We start from the raw sequence: 23824 nt of genomic DNA, 5'->3' as shown, positions 1-23824 counted from the left end.
GACTCGGCTGCCTCGCCAACCCCGCTGCCCCGAGAGCTGAAACAATTAGTACACTGTTTATTCGTGAGATTAAATCCAGCGAGGTGTAAAGCAGCAGCTGCGGCGGCAAGCACCAGGCATTATTTCCCTTCCCTTCCCTTCCCTTCCCTTCCCTTCCCTTCCCTTCCCTTCCCTTCCCTTCCCTTCCCTTCCCTTCCCTTCCCTTCCCTTCCCTTCCCTTCCCTTCCCTTCCCTTCCCTTCCCTTCCCTTCCCTTCCCTTCCCTTCCCTTCCCTTCCCTTCCCTTCCCTTCCCTTCCCTTCCCAAGGAGATCACCCAAGGGTCCCCATCCCTCCAGGAAGCTCTTTTCAGATGCTCGGCCACCTGAAGGCAGAAAAATGTTTTTATTTCAGTTGGCATCAACGTCTCAGGCTCCAGGAAATCTCCAAAAAACATGCTTTCATCAGCGGTGTGTGATTAAATGTATAGCTCTCCCTATATTCTCTACCGGTATATCATCATCTATGACTCTTATTTAACAGACTAAAACGAAGCTCGGGATAAACTGGACTACCTGAAAACCATCCCTGCTGGTGGGATATATATATTAGTCTCTTCACTCTCCACAGAAGGTGGTGGCAGCATCGGTAATCGAGTGCTTAAAATAGGATGAGCGCTGCGCAAACACCCGGGGCTGAGCTAAAACTCCATCTGAGGCGTTTGGACAAAAGCGGGGTTTGGTTAAACGCAGCCTGCACAGCGGGGTCAGCTTTCCGCAGATGGGCTCGGAGCCGCAGAGAAGCAGCTTGAAGGAAATCTGGCAGATTTTGGCCAAAATCTGAAAGCTGCTCCCCGTCCCCCTGCCTTTTTTTTTAAGCCAACATCGTTGCGGAGGTTGGCTGAAATGTCACGGGGGGGAAAAAAAAAAAAAAGCAGTATCTGGCCTCAAAATTTCTCTGCTCCCCAGAGGAAATGATAACACGGGCAGTCAAAGGACAACATGACCCCGCATATCTCATCTTTTCCTCTAAAATTTTTATGGCGTGATCTCGAAGCGCTACAAAAACACAATGCGATGCGAGGGACTCGGGCTAAAGCTCCCCAACCCCGCTGCATCGGGGCACGTTAAGGGCCAGGACCGCTGCTCTTTTCGAGACGAAGGACCAGACCGCGCATCCCCAGGACGCCGGGGGCACGGCGACAACAAACCTGCTTCTTTTCCTACCCTGTGGCGGGCGAGAAAGAGGTAAGCAGCGGGGCCCGGTGTCCCCGCGGAGGTGTCCCTGCTGCCGCCCGCACCCGCTGCCAGCCCGCTCGGCAGGGACGCGGTGGCCCCGAGCTGGCACGGGGGGCACGGGCACCGTCACACCCTGCTGGAGGAGTCCCCCGTGGTCACCGGGCTGTGCTGCTTCCTCCATCTCTGGCCGTCAGGTCACTCCCGATCGCCTCCCCCACCTCCTTCATTCACCTTTCCACGAGCACTTGAAGGAAAGCGTGTGTTCGGACATCAATCTGGAAAAAAAAGAGATTTTTTTTTATGTCATGGAAATATCTGCGTTTGCAAGCATTCAACCGTCTCACAAAGTCTTATATTCTGTAAAACCTTTAGCTGTCCAACACGGAACGGAAGCAATCCCGGGTGACAGAAATCACACCCACGACGAATAATCAACCTTAATAATCCACACGCTTCATCAGCGGATATTAATTTGTATATAAATAGGCCTGCAGGAAAAAAAAAAAAAAATAATAAAAAAAATCAAGGCTCTGCTGTTCATAAAAAAAAAAAAAAGCACCAAAATCAACCCACGGCGGGGACGCAAAAACAAAAGGGCTGCTCTCATGAAAACCGGGCAGAATTTTTCAGCAGGTCCAGACCCATAACCGCGGGTTATGGGGATACCCAGGCAGGGGACGGTGCCACCCTGTGCATCTTCCAGCCAGGAAAACGTTGCAAATCCAGCTGAAAAAGGAGCTCAAGAGCCAGCAGCCCGGTGAAAGGCACAATTTTCTGCTTTCTCTGGAGAGGGGAGGTTGCGAGCGGACTCGCACATCCCTCGCGCGGTCCTCACCGCTGGGCATCCTGAAACATTTTGGGGCTCCACGAGCCAGCCCACGGCATCTCCAGCAAAGCTGAAAGCATCCTCCGTGGCGGATGACGATACGAAATGGGTCGGGCCGCTTACACGTAATGAACCTTTTATCTCCATTTTCCCACAGAAATCGATCGCGGGCTCTGTTGCTCCCCTGTTTCTTTTTTATTTTATTTTTCCTTTGGGCTCCTTTAGTACGGTTGGAGCGCGACAGCCTCGCAGAAGGAAATCTGTGAGCTGAGGAACACGGAGCTATTTCGGCTATTCCTTTGCTACAAGCCACCATCTGCCTCCCGGGCATAATCCCAGTGTGTACGCTCAGTAGGAAACCAGTTTGGTTGCTGGCCGTGTAACTGGATACAAAAGGAGAGGGTTTGGGCCAAACGGCTTTCATGTTTACAGCAAAAGCCAGCCAGAATTACGCTTTTCTTCTCCGTGGAGTTGATCTGGCTTTCAACCAGCGTATTTTTAATCAGGTTACTCATTAGCATTTCCTCAGGTGCCCGCTACCCGCGGCTTTGGTCTCAAAAATACAGAAGCCACGCTGAGTTGAAAGTCTTTCCCAAATGCTCCAAAGAGCTCGCCCCTCCTTTTAAACCATGCGAGATCTCAGCTCTAAAAAGGCAACACCTCCCTGAAGCCCTGCCTTTTTCCTGAAGGAAACGAACATGAAGGTTTTTCTCACCCTGTGGCTTCAAAGCTCCTTCGGCAGGCAGAAAAATTAAAAGTCCCGCGGTCCCCGAACCTGCCCTGCTGAAAAGATGTTGGAAAAGTCTGGGGCCCTCGGGCTCGACCAGAGCAACTCCAAGGAAACTGGCAGAACCTGGTGACTCGGGAAGGTCTCACGACCAGAAAACAAGAACAAAATAGGAAAAGAGGCAGAGAAGAGTTTGTCGGGAGCGATCGGACACAGAGTGTCAAGGCAGGAGGCAGGCACCAAGAAACAAGCACAGAGGCAAATCTGGCTGAAAAGCAAAATTCAGCCACACAGACGGACTTTGATGCCCTACAGAAATTGAAGCAGAAACTTCTTTTTCCTGCCCAGGAGTCTCTTGAAATGGTTCGGAGCCCTCAGCCATCCCAAGCACTGCTTTCGGGGAGGCAGACACGAGGTTAATGCCGAGAATGGCAAAATGACATCGTGAAACGGCCTGAGAGCCCAGCTCTAACATCTGGTACGCCATGGCGGGCAGAAAACAGAGGAGGGAAGGAGAGAAAAGACATGCTGGGGAGTACGTCCGTGAGGACACAGCTAACTCCCAGACGAACACGAGGAAGAACAGTCGTTGCTTTGCCTTCACGTGCTCCTCGCTTCTCTACCAACTAATAGCGATGGGCAGATCTGGATGAGATCGTGGGAACTTTGGTAGAAGAAAAGGGCGCTTTCAGGCCATCGAAGCTGATCACAGAACTTCATCCCGTTATCGCGGCTGTAACCGAGTAATTCCTGCGTAAATATCTAGCAGAGAAACGTTCCTCTTCAATTCAGGTCATCAGAAACTGAAGATGCTATCGCTCCCCTTTGTAGATGAGCCTCGTACTTAATCCTCTGCGCAATGTCTTTGCAAATGTTGCCAAAAAAAATCTTCGTTTGCTTATCAGCTTCAGTAGGGCTTCAAAAGCTACGGCCAAAGAGCAGGGCTCGTCTGCAGAAGTGACACCTCAGAAATCAGCGCTGTGAGGCATATCACGGAAAAACCCACCACGCGGAGATGGCCTCTGGTTTCTCTTCCTTCCTCGTCTTCTTCTCTTTCTTCCTTTGTCTTCTCTTTCTCGTTCTTCGCCTCGTCTGGAAAGCCACCGTCCCATCTTGCCCTGCTTGTCCCCGCACGCCGTCGGACGCCTCTCCAGCACCTGCGGGGAGCGTTTGAAAACCACGGAAAGCCCGGAGCCCCTCGGTAAAAGGTCCCTCCGGGCGTCCTCACCATCAGCGCCGGGTTGTAGGAAGAGGAACCCCTTTGATGCTCCGAGATCTGCAGCTCGGAGAAAGCCGAACGGCCAAGTTCTGAGTGCCCTGCCTCCCGGAAAAGCCTACGAAAAACACGTTTATTTCACCGTCCGTGCCCTTCCGTTCGGATTACCTCTCCGCTTCACAAATGAGCGTTTGCGAAGCCGCGCCGATTAAATCTGAAGTCGCCTAGAGCTGACAGCACCGACAACCGGGGATTTGATGTAACCCCGAAGAGGGATTCCAGGTTCCAGCCCCGTCCGTGAGAGTAAGGGACTGCAGGTCACCCAAGGCTGGGTGCACCCGCAAATCCCGTAATCCTGTGCTTGTAAATACTTCCCCTAAACCACAATTGGGTATTGAGGATTCCCCCCTCAGCCAGATGGCTTTCGGTTTCCAAAACCGCCTCGACACATTCTTAATTTGAAGAGGGTCTGGCCATGACTAAGGGAGCAGCTCCGGGCTCAGCAAAGGTATGGGCCAAGAACAGAAACGCTGCTCTAAAGAGCACAGTCCCTCAGTTGTTGCTGACAAACCACACGCAGCCCCCTATAAGAGGCAAGGCAGCAGAGTTCCCGCAGAGCCTGACTCGGGATTTAAAAGCGAATGCTACAGAACGCCAGACTTAACCTATAATGAAACATAAGAGGGAAGCTTTTGAATTTGAGTGGGGTTTATTAAGAAAAGCGTAAGTGGTGGCATTTTCACAACATGTTCCACGCAGTACAAAGGTCCAACTGAGCCTTTCTCTGCATCCGATTTTATCGAGAAAGGAGAAAAAAGAAAAAAAAAAAAAAGCATTAATAACATAAAAGCCTGTGTAAGCCTAGGGAGGATTCTCCCCTGCAGCAATTCTGTCTATTCTCTCTCCTCCCCAGCCCGACTTGCAGCTCTCCTACAGCACAAGAACCCCTTCTTATCCTAATTAACAATTTTAATGTACGGATTGTTTCAAGCCAGTAACGTCAGTCGATTACAGGCGGTTTCGCAAAGTTGCATGTATAATCCCAGTAATTTCCACTTGGAAACGAAGATAGACAAAGGAAAAAGGTTACTGCAGGTTTTCAAGCTAATAAAGAGCTTTGGTTATTACTCCCGCTTTTGAAATATAACCTGAAGTCTAACAGCGGTGTTGGGAAAGTCTTTATGGAGTATTTTTGGTTTTCACAAGTATTTTCCACGAGTAGATGTAGAGACTATCGTGTTCACCATCTATTTACTAGTTAGAGAGGGGAAATAAAGGCCACCGCTCGCCTCGAGCTCTCAGAGGGCGCTCCGCTGCCAGCACACGGTAACCTAGAAATCATCTCCACACAGATACGGGGAGCAGGGCAAAGCTCTGCCTCGGCTCTGACCTGGAAAGCCGACCTCCGAGGACAAGTGTCAGCTCCCACCGGCGTGCAGCGGTCACAACAAGGTGATTTGGCCTTCAGTCTTGCTGCGAGCAGCAGCCACCAGGGTGCCAATTAACACCCCCGGCGATTGCAGTGACGCGGGCATCTGGCTGCCGAGAACAAAATGTGCTGAGCGCGACTGCTGTCATCTGGACGGCTTTTCCTCGGCTCTTTCCAAACATCTTCCACCCCGGCACTCGGCTGCTGGCTCTGCTCTTGGCCACCCCTCGCCGGAGCCGTCCTCCTTCCCCTCGGTCCATCAGCCACCTGTAACCCAGCACTTCGAGCTCCTTCCCTGGAAATCTCCCCTTACCACGTCGACGGTGTGAAGATCTAGCTTTCTCCTGCAGATCTCCGCCCTTCTGTCCCCCTAAATATCTGCTGGCTCTCTCACGGCTACACAGTTAATACAGAGCGTTGCGTCTCTGCAGTCTGTTCTCCTGCCCTGACGTCTCCCTCTGCTAGCACTGCGAACGACACCGGCATCTCCTCCAGCTTCTAACTAGACTGGGATCTTTCCCAAGAACCTTTTCTCAGGATAACATCTTTAAGGAACAGCTACACCACTCAAATTCTTGTTCCAGCTCCGGTTAGTTCATATTTCAGTCGTTTGCATGTGACTTTCTTTGACCATACGAAGAATTCTGCTGCACTCGCGCTGACCCAGATGGCTGCTGTTGAAAATCATTTTCTAATCTGTTGCTGTGAATGACCACGTCACGCTGCCCTCTGCATTTCTCTCCGGGCTCTCCCTCCTGTCACATGAAACACAAGCCAACAGTTGGAGCTTTCAGCACTACGCAGCCCACCTTCTCCCTGCTCATTGTTTCCCTTCAACGTGTCAAAAAGCCCTTCCCCTTTCCTGATGTATGAAAGTGTAATCACGTTTTCAAACAAGCTTCTTCATGTTTTGCCTGAATTTTTCACCTCTGACTTGAACCGACATAGGCTCAGGGGCTGGTCCGAGAGTGAAGGACTGAAGTATCTTTTTAAATCCTCTGCCACCCAAGCTTCTCGCACGGTTCCAGTTCTCGACCTTCCTTTTGCACATCATGACTTGGAGTCATTTCCAAAAGAGGTGCTGAGGCTCCGACATACATCCTTACTGACCTAGCCACAGATGAAATTGGCATCTAATATCATAGCAATCCCAAATGAAAGCTCCATTCGGAGCACCCAGCGAGGCAAACTCATTGTTTAATTTACCTGTCAAAGCACGCACGGTGTCCTCCCGCTCCACCCTGCATCGCATTGCATGCATACCCTGTAAGAGCTAACGACATCGTGTTTGGGTAAGGATGAGAGCCACAGATAAACCACACCGGGATGGTGTAACTTTATCCATACCCTGCCCACGCTCACACTCTCATTGTCACTGCACTGCCACAAACTGTGACCAAAGGTAAGAAACACTTTTTTTTTTTTAAATTTACGCAGTACTAAGTGGCACGGCCCAAACAATAGCTCAATAAAGACCACCTCAAAAGAATAAAACCTAAGGAGGGCATCTGTCAAAGGCTAACACACACATTTTAGCAGTGAAGGTGAATTTAAACCTACTAAGAACAGGTGTGTGTGGTGTTTTTTTTTTTTTTCCTTAGCTTTCCTCCACAGCCCCTCTGGAAGTCCCACAGGGCCTGAGGACCAGAGGCTGAAAACTGCTGTGGTAACCTGAGCTCAGGATAAAAGCGTTGCCTTCTGATGCCTGCTGAGACACCTCCGTTTCTCCTACATCTACACACCAGACACCACCAAAACCCAAGCAGACCCAGCTTGGTGCCCCGTAACAAATGGCGTGCAGGGTCCCACGGACACCATGCTGAGCATCCTGTACCCCCAGATCAGCTTCACTGTGGCCTGACTGAGTCCCCCAAGTAGAATCCTATAAGCATTAGGGTTGGAAGAGACCTCTGAGACGATCTGGTCCAACCATCCCCCTGCCACCAATGTCACCCACTAAACCACGTCCCCAGGCACCGCGTCCAACCTTTCCTTGAACACCCCCAGGGACGGTGACGCCACCACCTCCCCGGGCAACCCGTCCCCGTACCTAACCACTCTTTCTGACAGAAATATCTCCTAATTCCAACTTGAACCTCCCTTGGCACAACCTGAGGCCGTTCCCTCTGGTCCTATCGCTAGTTATCTGTGAGAAGGGGTGGCACAGAGGCGACCTGCCGAGGGGGGCAGGCACGCCCGGGGGAGTCTGAGGGGAGTCTGAGGGGCGGCTGAGGGGAGGCTGAGGGGCGGCTGAGGGGAGGCTGAGGGGCTCCGGAGCCACCCCCAGCGTCCCCTCAGCCCCGCACCGCCCCCTGCCCTGCCCAGACACCGGCGGGGCCGCCCAATCGTGCCTCGGGGAGCTCGGGCCGGGGCGGGGCGGCACCGCCTCCTCTTCCTCCTCGCCCTCCTCCTCCTCCTCCTCCCGCTTCAGCGCCGCCGCCGAGGGGAGCGCCATGGGACAAAAGAAGCGCTGAGCAGCGGGGCCGCAGACGCCCAAGGCCGCGCCCGCGTCTGCTCGGTGCCCGCCTCGCCATGGCGGCCCCGCGCCGCTAAGGCTCGGCCCGGAGCTCGCAGCCTCCTCTCCGGCCATGCCGAGCGGTGGCGGCGCCGCCGCGGCGGCGGCGGCCGCCTCCTCCTCCCCCGCCGCCGCCTCCCCCGGCGAGCCGCCGCGCCTCCTCCTGCCGCCGCCGCTGCTGCTCCTCCAACGGCCCGACGCCCTCCTGAGGCACCGCCTCGCCGGCCTCGGCCTCCGCCACCGCGGGCAGCCCGCGGGGAGCCGGCGGCAAGCCCGGCAGCAGCGGCGGCTGGGGGGGGGGGACGGCTCCGGGCCGCCGCCGGAGCCCCCCGGAGAGGAGGAGGAGGAGGAAGAGGAGGAGGAGGAGGAGGAGGCGGCCGACGAGGGGGACCTGGAGCTGGACGAGGAGGAGGAGGAGGAGCTGGCGGGGGAGGAAGAAGAGGAGGAAGAGGAGGAGGAGGAGGAGGACCCGGCCGAGCTGCTGCTGCTCTCCTCGTCCTCCTCGCCCTCGCTGCCGCCTCCTCCCCCCCCCCCCCCGCTGCTGCCGCCGCCGCTGGGCTCCGTGCTGCTGTCGCCCGCTTTCGATGCGCAGGAGGCGGCGGCGGCGCTGTACGGGGCGGACGAGCCGCAGGGCATGATGGCGGCGGGGCTGCCCCACGCCTACAGCGGCGGGGGGGGGGCGGCGGCGGCGGCGGCGGCCGCGGGCCTGAGCGGCGAGCAGGCGGCGCTGCTCCGCCGAAAGAGCGTCAACACCACCGAGTGCGTGCCCGTGCCCAGCTCCGAGCATGTGGCCGAGATCGTGGGCCGCCAGGGTGAGCGGGGCCGGGGGGGGGGGGGGGGGAAGGGAAGGAGCGGGGCTGGGGGCGCACAAAATGGAGGAGGGGGGGCTGGGGGCGCACAAAATGGACGGGGGAGGGCGGGGGGGGGGGGGGGGGGCTTGGCTTCCTCCACCCCATCGTGCAGGGGGCTGGAGGGGCCCATCGTGGCTGAGGAGCAGCCCCCCCGAAGCAGGGGGTACGAGGGGGGAGCCCTGCTGGCGTGGGTCGGGGCTGCAGGGCCCTGCGGCCGGCTCCTCGTAGCGCCCATGTGGCCGTACCCGTCACCCTTCGTCCCCAGCCGGCGGGGTCAGGCCGCTGCTAGGGCCTGCGGTTGGGTTCGTGGGGGGTTTCTCCCTTCGGGAGGCTCCCCGGGGTGCTGGGGCTCGGTAAGTGCTTGGTAAGCTTTTTAAAGCGTCCGCTATATCGAGTTGGTGTAACGGGAGGAGGGAAAGGAGTTAATGGGTTCCCTTCTCACAGCTCGACATCTCGGCTCTCTGTCCTCTCGCTGAGGCCAGGGCCGGTGCAGGCTTTGGGCTGTGTTAAATCAAGGCGCAGGAGCGAGCACAGGCTCAGCTCAGCCTTCTGGTAGTTGTTAAGCGAGGGCATTTACGAACTCTAAAACCTAACGCAGGGCCCGGCCAAGTACAAACAGGTGTTTGGGCTTGCTTTGTTCTTTGTTGGCATCCAGCTTGCAGTCCTCGGTAAGCAGTTGCCTTGCCTCTTAGGAGCTCGGGACCGTGTTTCAGAAAGCCCTGTGGGTGAAGGGGTTCAGCTTGTGTCAGCATCCCCCTCGCTGCTGTTCTTCCTCACCTGCCCGCTTTGCCTTGAAGTTTGGGGTAGGGTTTAAAACTTACCACAAGTTTCCACTGTGCGCGCCGAGACGGGCCGTGCAGGACTCAGAGGAGGTGACCTGGGGGTGGGGAAATGAGCCGTGAGCAGCCCCTTTCTGACTAAAAGTGATTGTCTGGGTCTGGTTTCCTGTTGATCTCTATTGCTAAATTTCGTGTGCCTCTGTTGTGCCTTTAGGATAAGGTCATTGCTGCGCTGTCGCGTTCGTTGTTGGCCTTTCTTGCGGTCTCAGGGGAAGAGGAGTTGGATGTTTCACGCCAGCTCTCCAGCAGCGAACCGAATTTTGAAGGCACTTTTCGTACACGAAGTGAAGTGCAGAACGGTGTCAAGTGTAGGTGTGGCAGTGCAGACGAGTAGTTTCTCTCTTCCTTTTCCCTTTGTGTGTTTTTCTTTATTGGTTTGGGGGTTGTGTTTCTAGCTTGCCGATCAGATAACGAGAGGTTATGCTGTCTGCTCTCTTACATCAATGTGGCTTCTGTTTCTTTCTTTAGAAGAAACAGTCAAATGAGTAAACCAGTGGTAGTGAAGAGAGATGCGCGCTGAGCACCGATGCTTAAGCAGGCACTTGTTTCCTCATCCTAAATCTATTAGGCTCTGAGCATTTTTCATCAGAGGTGGGTTTTCTGCCGGGTGTTTCAAAGAGCCAAAGCCCGTGGTGTAGAAACTTTATTGGGTCAGATACTCATTCGTGACACCGAGGTCGAAAATATTTATCCGTTGTTAAAACAGTAAGTGGCATGTCCCTCCGGTACATCAACATGCGCAGGCTAGTCCGGCAGACAGGTGGCTTTCTGCACCCTTAAATGCAGGAGCACAAAACATCTTTTCCAAGAAATAATGCTTGAATGACTTAAGACCTTGCTCGTGTGTCATTGGGGATGGGGGGGCAGGAGGAGAGATGGAAAACAGAACTGAAAACCAGTTATTGCTTCAGTCCTCCGAAATGAAAGGGGAAAAAATTGGACTTTGAGGGCGTATTAGACTGTGTTGTTTATTCTCCCCCGGATCAGGATTGTTCTCTGTAGTGTATTCCTCAGTACTTTGAGTCACTTAAAAACAAGATAATGGAGTTTGCATAAAAATAGGATCATTGTTCCTGAAGAGTTCATTTGCTTCTTCTGCTTTTATTTCTTATCTGATGTCACGCTGTTTGGCTTGTGATAAAATATTTAGCCTCGGTGGAGGAGAGGGATATTATCGTAAAAGAATTAGGGCTGCGAAAGAGGAAGGGGTAGGAGTAGAAGTAGGAGAGCTTGGTCTCAGAACATTTTACCACCTATATTTGCATGAAAGCTTCGCTTAAGGAGGTTTTCGTTCAGTCATCAGCTGCAGTGTAACTCGGTCTGCCTAGGGCAAGCCTTGCTGGAGTTGCATCCTTCACCGATGGTTCTGCTCCCTCTAAAAGAAAAGATGCTGCACGTTTTGTCGCTAATATGCCCCGTAAACAGCTGCTTGGGTTATCCTGAATGGATCCAGCTGAAGTTTTACGCCCGCCTCTTTCTGTGCTGTGTTACTTTTTTATTTAATACCCACTTACGTAAGGATGATGTAATTGGAAGGTTAACTCTAATGGGGCTTTCACGAAGATAAATTTTATGCTCTTTCTGTGGCCGTCTTCGTGAGGTATAAAAAGAACTTGTATTTCAGGGCTGAAGGCATTTCCAGGAACGCTGAGTTTGATCTGGGCTTTCCTGGAGGCCACCCTGCCATGTCTGAAAGCGTATTTATTCTAAGAACTGCCCCCCCCCAAGTGGAAGAATAACAATTAATTGGCAATTTGTGATACTTTTACTGAAATTTAATGTTTAGGAAGAGGAAGAGAACTTCCAGATGTTGTTTATCAGACCAGAGGAGCCCCCGATTCCTAAGAGCTCTGTAAACAAGCAGAACCTTGCGGCGTGTGCGTTCACCGCTTTTTGATGTGCGAGTTTCAGAAGCAAATATAGCCCTTCAAGACAGCGAAGCGGTGCTCCCGCAGCCCCCGCCGTAGGTAACGGGATCGCGGGCTCCCCCGCGGGTGGCCGTGCTTACCAAATCTGTGCTGGTGAGCTGCTCGCGAACGTGGGATGTCACAGCTGCAGAAGGTGCGGAGCGCCCGAAACGTAAGTTGCGGTTTACGGTTTTCGCGTGTACGCCAAGCGACGCTGGAGGATGCTGTCTTACGGGGGCAGTAATTTAACGTATGGCTACTGGAAGCACTCGCGTCGCCGTAAAAAGGGCTGGAAAAGGCTCCTGGAGGATTTTTCTTTTGACAAACAGTAGGCGTTCCTCCTTTAAAAAAGGGAAAACAAAATACCGTAGCGTTTTGAAACCTGGATTTCAGGTTCATTTCTGAAACCTGGATTTGTGGGTTCTTGTGGTTTTAATTTTTTTAAAATTTCAAGTCTCTCAAAACAAATATCTCAAGTGTTCTCACACTTTACTCACTTTGTCCCCCAGAAAATGAGTGTATCAGACCTGGCTGGAGTAGTGTAACGTAACTCTCTTAGAGTTTCTTCCACTTCAGAGACTACAAAGGTGAACAACAAAGGAAAAGATACTTGTATCCTTTTATTCTTGTTTAGGCATGCGACTGGGAGCCAGGAAAACTAGATTCCATGCATGGCATCGTACCGGCTTCCCGTGGGGATTCGAGTTTGCTGTCGAATCCAACCTTCGGTGAATTTACCAGTCCTCATTCTGATCAGAAAAGTGACTTCCTTCGCTGTCAGCAGCTAAAACCCCTGCGTACAACAAGTTGCATCGGTTTAAAGAGTAAAAAAAAAGTCGGAGAAAAGTGCTCTTGAGAACTGGCAGCAAGAAAGTTGCGTCTCTGATGAGGTGACCTTGTTCGCCTGCAGAAAGCTGGGGTAGGGCGTATGCCCAAAATGACATCAGCGTGCATCCAAACTGCAAAGAGCTCTGGAGATCTAGCCGAGGAGTTCTCGTTTTAATCTCTAAATCACATGAAAGCTTTGTAAAGGTCCGCCGTGAATCACCTGAATACATTTTCCTGTACGTAAGCTTGCTGATGGTGATTTTTCCGTGGCAATTCTGCCGTAGCCTTGTAAGCCTCGAGAAGGTTTCGGTTAGGTAGAACTGGAGTCTTCGGCGCTCTTGAGGCGAGAAGAAGACGTGTTTAAATACTAAAATCTTTCCAGTTGCACATATCCTTGACAAAGCTGACAATGGCGTTCTTTTTTTTCTCCCCGAGATATCAGTCATGTTGGAGCTATTTAACTCCAAAGCCTGATGCCTCTGGTAAGAACGGTTCAAAGGATGGCTGCGGATCTTGAAGCTGAAGCAGGCAGGGCGGTCTCCAAACCCCAGATGAGTAAGAGGAGGAGGGATGATATCATCCCATTTCGCTGATTAAATCAATAATGACAAATCTGCTTTGCGTGAGACGGCCTTGCAACGAAAATAACATTATTATGTATATTTAATGATCCCGGGCTCCCGGTTTGCTCGCTGCTTTTGAACGTGGGCTCTTGAGAAAAAAAATATTCCTTTGCTTAAAATAGTCCCGTGAATTGAAACAAACAGGGGAAAAAAAAATACTGATAAGCAGGTAGCTTATCAGTAACATAGCTCAACAGCCAAATAAGACTAGCCGCCGCTCTTGGGGAGTGGAAATAGCGCCAAAACAATCCTAGAGCACATCCTTGTGTGAGCTGGGTACATACAGTACATGGGTGTCCCACGGTAGGATAATTATCTTGAAAGCTAACAAAGCAGTTATACTTAAGGTTTTTTGGGTTGTCTTTTTTAAGCCTCCCGTAGCAAGCGTGTTGCTAAATGCTGTGTAAAACGGCTTGTTCTAAAGCCTGAAAGAAAGCGTAAGCTGTTTGTTGAAAGCCGATCTGAAGGCTGTTTGTTGTTGTTGTTTTTTTTTTCTGAGAAGTTGCTGCACTTCGTTTTTACAGCCTGGGACTTCAGGAACCGAAACACATAAGTCTGCCAGAGCCTGAAATTGCCGCTGAAGTTTCAGCGGCCTGGAGCCCTGGTACTACAGAACAAACATCATTTCAGTTCTGCTGTTTGTCATTTCGCGCTGTGCAAAGATCCAACTCGGGTTTCAAAGCCTGTCAGAAGGGTGCAGGTTCTCCGGCTGGGATCGTAAATCCTAAATCCTAAATGCCGCTCTTGTTTGGCTCGTTGGGTGGGAGGCACACCAAACACGGTGCGCACTTGAGAGAGATTTTTCTCTTTGTGTAGCCTGCCAGAAATTCTGTAGGCTTTTACCTGGGAGTACCAGCAGTGAATACCTGCATAAATAAGATCATCTGATAAATCTGAAATTATATAAAAAAAAAAAATCTTGAAACGTGTAATGCAGATTTTTACTTTCCTGGTTCTTTTCCTTTTCTTGTAAAACGGCTGTTTTCTGAAGAGTGTATTTTGTTTTTTTTTAAGTTTAAAACCTAAACATACAAAAGAGATCCTGATTGATGCACTTCCAAACTGCAGTGTATTAACGTGTCTTGGTGGCATAAAAAAAGTGATATTTCCATTTTTATTTTTTAACTTGTGAGTAAAGTCAGCAGATAGAAATTCCCCTGTCTTGGTCCCTGTTACCCTCTCTCTGTGGTCTGAATTTCTGGAAGAAAAAATCAGTTTTAAACAACAAAAAAAATGTATCTCGAGGATCTTAAAAATTGTTTTCGATGCAGTACAAGGCCAGTTCCCAGCTGCTGGCAAGAACTAATGATTTTCTTTAACAGCGACAGTGTTTAAAAACTTGCTGTAACAAGAAAAAGAGAAGGCTGCTGAGCGCTAGGTTGTTGTTTAATCAAAACAAAAGGCCTAAAAGCTGTAAATCAAACCTTTGTTTCCAACTTCATTCACTCTTGAAGAACGCTGTCTTCCTTTTTCTTTCAATTTCAGGTATTCCTTTAAGTTTCTGAGGTCTTGCCAGCATTCAAGATTTCGGGTTCTCGGTTTCCTTCGCTGGTGCGGGTCGGTAATCCTGCAGCCAGCACCAAGCTCTCTGCTGCTTGTCTGAACAAAGGCACAACAAAATCTCTGATTTTTTTACCTTCCAGCTCATCTTACATTCAACAGCGTGCTATGGAATGTCGTGTTGAAAAACACAGCCCTGTCAGCGTTCTTGAAACTGGGGGATTTGGGGTTTTTATAGAAGCCACGTGAGTGTTTTTTTTACGTAATCTTCCTTCACCTGGCCATCCCAATGTGCTGAATGGGATGTCGAGCGGTGATCCCTTTTAACATCCTGCGTCCTTGGGCAGGCCGCGTTTTCCGAAACTTGTCTCCGCATCAATCCTGTGAAGGAAAACGACTTTTCCTACGGTTGTTGGGGGACGCTTTCCCTCTTTTACGCTGCCGCTCTTCTGCTGTCGTGTCTTTACTTCTCGGCAGCTGCTACGTTAGTCCTGCTATTGCAGCAGTGCGAGTAATTAAGAATACAAGTTGCTGCCCTCTGGCTCTCCTGCTGCATGTGACTTGTTTACCGAGCTGCCATCTGTCTGGGGAACGGGAGCATTCCTCTGCCTGTGCAATTGCGGGTTTGATAAATTGCCCCAACCTGATAAGTAGGAGGAAGCAGCGTGCTGGCTGGCTACTTCGTTCTGCACCGGGCTGATACATCTGTAGCGACTGATGCGTCGGTGTATACCTGGGAAATATTGAATGAAGTGTTTATAAGCTGTTTGTGAACCAGGGATTTTTCTCTTTCAGAAGACAGAGACTCCCACTCCTTGTCATCTAGCCCAGCTGAGTGTTTTACTGCAATTCCTTGGCTTTTGGGTAAGGTACTTCAGATTTCCAGGTTTTCCCCCTTCCGGGCACGTAGGCAAGCCCGAGCCCGTGTGCCTCCAGCATCTGGATTCAGCTCGAAGGGGGAATCCTAACTTTATTTAGAGTCCTAACTTTATTTATAGCCCCTGCGGTGGGGCTGCACAGAAACAAAAAGCTGGTGCGAGCCGTCGCGCTGTCTGGAAAGCGTCTCGCCTGAAAACCCTCCTGACGAGTAGGAAAGTTGTGTGTCATCGTGTGCTCGCAAAAACACAAAGCAGTGGCAAAAAAAAAAAAGTCACTTGCTCCTCCGGAATGGCTAAGTGTGATGAAACGATGATGGGAGCAGCGTCGGTCTCTATATATAGCACGAGTCATAATGAAACGTTCCGCGGGCAAGCACGGGGCTTGGGGAGCTGCAGTGTAGCTGAAGGCCTTGGGTTGCAGCGGTGAGTTAAGAAGAGGGTCGGGAGGCAGGGAAAATGGGTATAAAATGCTCTATTTTTCTTGATAGATCCCTACGTCCTCTTCTCCTGGAATAATTTACCAGCTGAATTTCCCTTTCTCCTGTACTACGCCGGCCGGTAATTTGCCTGCTTGTAGCATCGCTCGTTGCGGCGCTGTTAGAGTTGGAGGATGGTTATTACCTGCGTACAACGCTTCTGGTGGGAATTGCTTGTCCAAAACCATCAGAGCAGGGAGCCAGAGCGTTGCTCCCGAGTCTCGGGCAGCAACGGGTGATTTGTGATGGTGGTAAGCGGTTCGCGGTGGTAAATTCGTAAAGCCCTGCTTCGTGGCTTCTCGTTAGGAAGCGTCCCTGCTGTGGATGAAAAATCACTTCGGAAAAGCTCTATTGGATGATTTTTATCCGAGTTTAGGTATAATCTCTTCCAATTGCTTAAAACTCTTAAAGCAATACTTCTACAGCCTTTGCTCCTAAAGATGAGGTGCTGAATGGGTGCTAAAGAGCTCTCTGAGCACACAGGTCCGGGGTTTTGTATGTTTCAGCGTCTTCTGGATGTGCAGAGAAAATGTCTGCGTCTTCCTTGGATCAACCGTGTTCAACACCTGGTTGAAGGACTGTGTCAGGAGTTGAAATTTTCCAGTCTGTGGATAAAAAACAAAAAAGGTGTGAGATGAATTAATTGATCTCAAGCGAAAGGCAATGGCGAGCGGAGCGTTGGTAGTATTTCACGTGACTTTAAGACCTGAGTTAAGTGCCCAAAACGTTCTGGTCTTCATTTCTCTGTGCTGCCATCTCACCTAAGGAGCTTTAAACATTACATTAGAACAGATTTTCACTCTCTGTCCAAGTGCAGTTCCATATCCTGTATGTTTATGTGTATCGTAGACCCTATAAGTGACAGCCTTGCAGTACATCTGGTGTGTCAGGCTTTGCAAATCCTTTGCGACCTTACCTGTGAGGCTTCTCCTTTCGAAATTAAAAGCTTGGGGCAGTTTGGCACCCAGGTGAGGGCTGTTAAGGCTCCACAGCCCTTACCTTTAAAGCTGTTTCCCCCCAGAAGAGCTGCAGGTTCGTGGCAAACAAATTCCTATATGGCCCCATTTCTTCTTGGCACTCCTGTGGTTCCTCTTAGTGGTTCCGTGTGCTTTCTCCTCGCTGGAAGCGAGCTACGGAGGGCGATCTTTGGCAGGTCTCTGCTTTGCCTGGGGCCGTTCCGGGGCTGAGTTGAAGGATGCCAAATTTGGTCAGGGCTGCTAAATCAGCCCTGCCTCCTGGCGAAGGGACGAGGCAGTGCCGGCGCAGCTTCTCTCTGCTTCCTCGCTCAGCCCAGGCACTGCTGGCAGCTCCGCGCGGGATCCGAGCGTCTGGAGAGACCCCAGCAGCAGCGAAGGAAAGCAGAGCGGTGGTTTCATTCAGTCCTCATCCACGAGGACCGGGGAGGGCTCTGACCCAGGTCCCTGTCCTGAGAGCCTGGAGCAACTTCAGCAAAATACACAAAAGCCATAAGGGCTCGATTTCCCCTGGCGTTGCCGTTCGGAGGAAACCGCGTACCGAAAAGGGGTTTTCATCCCCAAATCTTTAAATCGGGGCGTTATTCTTGAAACCACGTCGCAGCAAAGCCCGCGTGGGGAAGTAAAAACGCAGCAAAATCCCCGCGTTCCTGTCTCTTTCCAGTCTACAGCTAGACTGCCTCTAAAACGTGACGGCCACGGTGGAGCACGTGGGAAGTTATCCTTTGCTTTTAGAGAGGCGTAATGATAGCGTGCGAGGTAAACAATAGCTTCCTTCGGAGCTGCTCGTACGTTTCCAGGGGAAAATACTGCTCGTCGCGTCTTTAAGGTGGTTGGTCAAATAATCCGAAGGGGAAAAATGGGGAGGGGAGAGGAGAAAAGTAGGAATCGAGGCACACGGGATGAATATTTTTCAGGGCTTTGGTGTTCCTCGTGTGACATAGAAGCAGATGAGGGCTAAATCTTTGCCTAAACTTCAAGGGTTTGCCTTTTAACCGTGTCGGTGTGTGCTCACGGTTGCCCGTACTGCGGAGGCAAGTGTGTTGAACAGAAATAGGGTCTTTGTGGGGATCCTGCTGGGCCAGCCGTCTGATTTGACAAACAAAAAGCGGTTTTGTTCTTGACGTAACTTTGCTACTACGAGAATTCGGTGAAATCGAATTGAAGTCAGTGAATCGAATCGATCATTTGATCGGTGAATTGAAACTCGTCGATTTACAGTGAATTTTCAGCCCGAGTCCCCTCTTCGGGCTTTATCTCCGTGCATCCAGGTCACGGCTGGCGCGCTCCGATTTATTGCAGGAGCGTGGGGGGCTGTATTTTTCTGTCCTACCGTGTCGGAGCTCGGGGAATGCCTTGACCTCGGGCGCAGCAGCGTGGCTGGATGCCGCGAACGGTAAGCGAGGGGACGGGATCGGCCGTGCTGTATCGTCACCCCGCTAGCGACTGACGGACGAGGGGAGGAAACAGGAGCAGCTGAGGAGGAGCCAACGGGCAGCTCGTCCTGCCGGAGCCGTATAACGGGGTGGCTGACCTCGCGTTCCGACGTGACAGCCTTTACAAGTAGCCCTTTGTGCGGGTTTTCGCCGCCGCCCCTCGCAGACGGAACCGAGCTGCTGGTGACTGCCTCGTTCAGAAACCTCGGGTTTCGAGCGTGGCCGCTTCCTTGGGTTCTTTCCGACTTCTCAGATAAAGCCGAAGGCGCAGATTGCAACAGGACGGCAGTTTCTGAAGCGTCAGGAAAACCTGCTCGGAAATGTAAACGCTGGGGATTGTTAGGGCCCTTTGGAAACTGGAATTCAGTAGGCTCTGAATTGTGTTTCATAATGAAGAATTACGTTTTATGTGTCTATGTTATACGAGATGCTCCTAAAGTTTGTAAAAGGATAGTGCCTCTTATTGCTGCGAAATGAGAACACGTATTTGGGTGGAGTGGGGTGAACGAAAGCGGCTTGTGCAGGTTAGGGAATAATTCGTAGGCATCGGGAGGCCCAATTTGTTTTTTGGCGTTGCAGTAGAGCGTTTCATCATCGGGAAAACTTGAGCAGCACCGCGGCGGGGATCTTACGGTCTTAAATCTCAAGCCCCCAGGCGACGTCCGTGCAGCTGCCTTGATGGTGAGAGCGTGAGCTGGTGGCGAGGAGCTCAAACATAGACGGAGGGAGCGGAGGCGAATCGCCAGAGCGAGGTGCTGCTGCGAGCAGGGACCCATCAGGCTTTCAGGCGGCTTCCAGGAGACGCCTCGTGCCCGTATTGCCCTTATTTATCCCCCGGTGGGCTTCTGTGACAGGCTGAGGCTCAGCTTTTCTTCCCCCCTGCGGATATTTGCTCTTCCCGGGTGGCTCTGGGGCTGTCTCTCGCGGCCAGGTGTGCTCGTGCCGAGCTCCTTCCCTTGCCCAGAGCCATCCGCGCGCCTCCGGCTGCTCTCCGCTGGAGGTAGGGCCTCCAGAGCGCGATGATGAGCTTCCTCTCCAGCTGCGTGCCGGGAACAAAAGCCTCTTGTCTTCAGCCTTTGTCCTTGCAGCGGCCCTGCGAGGAGAGGCTCTCCCTTCCCGCTTTTACGACCAGCAGCGGCGTATTTGCCGTGAGTTTTCCTGGATCGAGTGCGTCTCGAGCGCAAGAGACTGACAAAATGCCACCCCGAGACCGTTTTGCGTGTGCCTGTGCTCTGAGATATTGGAAGTGAGGAAAATAGGGAGGGGGAAAACATCAGTTTGCCAGTGAAACGCATAAAACACTCGGTCTGCAAACGTGGCTTGTGGTGGTTTTAAGAGGAGGTTCCCCTTAAAGTGACTTTTAGCAAGACAAACCTCGAGTTTGTTATAGGCTGAGGTGGGTTAAAACCAAGTCCAGTGTTCAAAAATGCCTGAAGCGTTCAAGGTGCTGCCACCGTGTCCTGGAAAACTTGATAATTCGGTCCCCAAAATCGAAGGCGAGCACTTGATTAACTTCTTGCTTCTCTTTCAGGCTGCGTTTAGGGCACGCTTTTAAGTGAAAGGCCGGCGTATCAGTAGGCTTAAGCATTTTTGTGAGCGTTTAGCCCATATGCGGGATTTTAGAAGTAACTCAGGGATACCCAATAAATGGGGAAAAAATATAAATTCAACGGGATTTCTGGGATATTCATCGGTTGTCCGTTGCAGAAAAAGCCACCCGAGTTTATTCGGCATCTGATAGCAGTTGAGGAGATGGCAGACTCAAACAGCCCGAGAAGTGTTGCTAAAATAGTTTGTGGCTTTCGGTGTCGGAGGTGCGCTTGGAAATACTAGGTAGAAGTTGTTACCGCTTTCACTGGTGCGGCTCGCAGAGGAAAAAAAAAAACCTGCTGCTTCTGGTTTCACCCGATGGTTTCTTGAAACTCTCAAGCAGCTCGAAATAGATTGCTTTCTTGTGGCTTTCTAAACTTAGCCGTGTCGCTAAACTTGCGTGTGTTTCCTTCAAACAGGTTGCAAAATCAAAGCGCTGAGGGCCAAGACGAATACTTACATTAAGACCCCCGTTCGTGGAGAAGAACCCATCTTTGTCGTCACTGGACGGAAAGAGGATGTAGCCATGGCCAAAAGGGAAATTCTCTCCGCTGCTGAGCACTTCTCCATGATCCGAGCGTCGCGCAACAAAAATGGTCCTGCCCTGGGAGGCTTGCCATGTACCCCCAACCTGCCGGGGCAGACGACAGTCCAAGTCAGGGTGCCTTACCGTGTAGTTGGGCTTGTGGTTGGACCTAAAGGAGCTACAATCAAAAGAATTCAGCAGCAGACGCATACCTACATAGTCACTCCCAGCAGGGACAAGGAGCCCGTCTTCGAAGTCACGGGGATGCCTGAAAACGTCGACCGGGCGCGCGAGGAAATCGAGATGCACATAGCCATGCGTACGGGCAACTACATCGAGCTGAACGAAGAGAACGACTTCCATTACAACGGTACCGATGTGAGCTTTGAGGGAGGCACTCTTGGGTCCGCGTGGCTTACTTCTAACCCCGTCCCTCCTAGCCGCACCAGGATGATTTCTAATTACAGGAACGACAGCTCCAGCTCCTTGGGAAGTGGCTCCACAGATTCCTATTTTGGAAGCAATAGATTGGCTGACTTCAGCCCAACCAGTCCGTTCAGCACAGGCAACTTTTGGTTCGGAGAAACGCTGCCTTCCGTGGGCACAGAAGAGCTTGCCGTCGACTCTCCTGCGTACGACTCCTTACCGACGCCTTCCCAAACCATTTGGACCCCTTTCGAACCCGTAAACCCGCTCTCCGGCTTTGGTAGCGACCCTACGAGTAACGTCAAACCCCAGCGCAGAGGGAGCCAGCCATCCACTCCTCGCCTGTCGCCCACCTTCCCGGAAAGCCTGGAGCACCCCTTGGCTAGGAGAGTGAGGAGCGACCCCCCTAGCGCGGGCAACCAAGCCGGCCTTCCCATCTACATCCCCGCTTTTTCTAACGGTACCAACAGCTATTCCTCTTCCAACGGCGGCTCCACCTCCAGCTCGCCCCCCGAGTCGAGACGAAAGCACGACTGCGTGATATGCTTCGAGAACGAAGTCATTGCGGCCCTGGTCCCCTGCGGCCACAATCTCTTCTGCATGGAGTGTGCCAACAAAATCTGTGAAAAAGAAACGCCATCGTGTCCTGTTTGCCAGACAGCTGTTACTCAGGCAATCCAAATCCACTCTTAAGTATATATAGGTATTATTATTATATATGGACATCTAAAGGCATGGGTGTCATGGTACCCTCTAGTAAACTTCCTAAGTAAATTCTGACTGTTGGGCTTTCTTGGGATTAGGCTAAAGTTGTTAATAAAATCTCTCCGTTCCTAAAAGGCTGCTACGGTAACACTAAACCTAGGTGGTCTCTGTCCGGTTCAGCTTCAACAGATGGCATGCTTAGCAGAGATGCATCTGGCGTAATACGGCACAGCGAGGGGAAGTTTTTGAGCAATTACACAACTGCAAAACAAATTTTACAGGCTCTCTGAAGGATCTCAGTTGAGCGTTTGGCTTCTGTGCGCTGGCAGCAATGAACCTCAGAGCCTGAGCACAGAAGTACCAGTCTGCTGCGGAGGGTTTGTGGCATTATCAATATATCAAACAACACTTCCAATGCTGCCTTCTTTACACTGCCAGTTTTGAAAAAACAGGTTTGGGGAAGTTTTTTGGGTTTTTTTGTTTTTTTTTTTTTTTTTGCTTGATGCAACAACTTACGCCTAATTCTCTTCAGCATTGCAAATACTTTTTTTTTTTTAAAAAAAAAAAGCGTAGTTCGATTTCTTGAAAAGGATTTAAGGTTATCGGCAGGATCAGATGAATTGCCGCTACGGTGAGCGGGGAGAGAAGCTGCCCGCTGCGCCTCCATGTTTCGCCCACGGCATTGGCAGTAGTATGTTCGGAGGATCAGGAACGTTGTCGCCTCGATTGTGAATTCCTACCCACTGCTTTTCTTAATGTAATGTGGAAGAGTCTGGCTGGCTTCATCCCATTTCAGTAAGGGCTTTGGGATGCACATACTTCGACTAATAGTGAGGATGCTGACATTCCGTTCATTAGTCCGATCAAGCTGTTCTTAAATTACGTTTTAGAGAGTGTGTAGTTCAAAATGTGAAGCATTTTATGTTCGATCCATATTTGTCTTGCACATATATAAATATATATTTTATTTTTAGTAACAGAAAGGAAAAAGGGGGGTTGCGTACGTGCCCTTGTATTATTCATGACAGCAGCTGTGACAGTGGCCCTGCAATCAGTTTACTTCATTTCAAAAACTGTCTTTCCAATCATAAGGAAAAGTGTCTTTTGAATGCGCTTCTTACATTTCAACCTGTGGATGTTCCTAGCTTTTTCATCCTCAGTACGTTCCCAAATCTGTGCTGGCATATATTAAAAAAAAAAAAAAAATACAAAAAATACAAAAAAAAAGACACAAAGGGGGGTTCTGGTGGATTTTTCTATTTTTTTTGAAGCATTATTTTCCCAAGACAAGACGAAGCTTTTTTCTCAGTATAACAAAAAAAGAAATTATATGTGTATTGAACTAGTAAATATACAGAAATTTTATTTTTTATTTCCACTTGAAGAGTTACATTTCGTATAAAAGTTTACAAATAACGGTTTTTATTTTATGATTTTCAGTATAAGAGTTGCCTTGACGGCATATTATGTAATGCATAACTTTAATGCTAATTGCTTGTAGGATAGTTACATGTCAGTATTGAAACCTAATCTCTAGCTGCAGTCGTGTAGATACGAACAAACGTTCACCGAGCATGTATTTTGTATTTTATTGCATTGTACACTGCAACTAATAAGCCAAGGAATCGACAGACATTAGGTGCGTGTACCATTTCTATAAACCACAAACTAAGAATGACAAACTATCGATATAGTTTAGTATTTGCTAATTTTACTACACTTTTTGTTATGTATATGTAGGGAGGTCATAGGGATTATAAATTCAATTTGAGTAAAGTTTAAAAACCATATATTTTATGATAAAGGGCCTTTAACTTATGATGGCCAAAGCACTGATATTATATATTTGCTGTAAAGAGAATTATAAGAGTTTTATTTTTCTGATATTAAAAGTTACTTAATAAAGACTTGTTTCCATTAACCGGAGCCTGGTGATGTCTTCGGGGTCCCGGCTTCGGGCAGGCCGTGGGCTGATGGCTGGGGATTTGTGGGTGAGGAAGGGGGGGATTTTGTGACTGCTGGCCTCACCTCCTGCCTCGGTGAGCCCAAAACCAGCCCATGTGCATCTCCCGTTCCCTGCGGTGGGGTTTGCTGGGCTCTGCTCCCGTCTCCTTGGCCAGCAGAGCACCTGGGCTGCTGATCGACTCCTCCCTGCTATGGATAAGAGCATCAGAACTTAATAAGAAAAGGCATTTTAAGGCCACCTGGCTTGGAAAGCACGTATTTATAAATACTGTGTGTACGCTGCCCAAGGCTGTTCTCTGCTTCCCTGCTCCTCGGCGCTTGCGGGAGCCCCTTTCGGGGCTGCGCTGCAGCGGCAGGGTGCTGCTGGGTCCT

At 50.7% G+C, this 23824-nt stretch overlaps 1 protein-coding gene and 1 long non-coding RNA gene across 4 annotated transcripts; one reads left to right on the top strand and one right to left on the bottom strand.

The window, feature by feature from the left end:
- Nucleotides 1-367: 367 nt before the first annotated feature.
- LOC310890285 lies at nucleotides 368-7802 on the bottom strand. 3 transcript variants are annotated; one of them, XR_014577154.1, is made up of 4 exons: nucleotides 6620-7802; nucleotides 6341-6523; nucleotides 1582-6168; nucleotides 368-1490 (listed from the first exon to the last, which is right to left on the bottom strand). It is a non-coding gene; the product is annotated as an uncharacterized lncRNA (long non-coding RNA). The 3 variants fall into 3 exon arrangements; XR_014577153.1 differs by having other exon boundaries at nucleotides 1582-6523; XR_014577155.1 differs by lacking the exon at nucleotides 6341-6523.
- Nucleotides 7803-7863: 61 nt separating this feature from the next.
- LOC310890280 (RNA-binding E3 ubiquitin-protein ligase MEX3C-like) lies at nucleotides 7864-23408 on the top strand. Its single transcript, XM_083819098.1, has 2 exons — nucleotides 7864-8740; nucleotides 20250-23408. The coding sequence occupies exons 1-2, from the start codon at nucleotides 8002-8004 to the stop codon at nucleotides 21473-21475; spliced, it is 1965 nt and encodes a 654-aa protein (XP_083675224.1). The 5' UTR covers nucleotides 7864-8001; the 3' UTR covers nucleotides 21476-23408.
- Nucleotides 23409-23824: the final 416 nt, after the last annotated feature.

This window comes from Anser anser (assembly GCF_964211835.1).
Source record: "Anser anser genome assembly, chromosome: Z".
Lineage (NCBI taxonomy): Eukaryota > Metazoa > Chordata > Aves > Anseriformes > Anatidae > Anser > Anser anser.
Note: the sequence above shows the minus strand (reverse complement) of the source record. Positions and strands in the feature narration are given on the sequence as shown.

Excerpts from the sequence above, each read along its gene's own strand:
- LOC310890280 (XM_083819098.1), top strand. The coding sequence starts at position 8,002 with ATGCCGAGCGGTGGCGGCGCCGCCGCGGCGGCGGCGGCCGCCTCCTCC. Across the intron at positions 8,741-20,249 it reads CGAGATCGTGGGCCGCCAGG|GTTGCAAAATCAAAGCGCTG; the intron begins GTGAGCGGGGCC and ends TCCTTCAAACAG.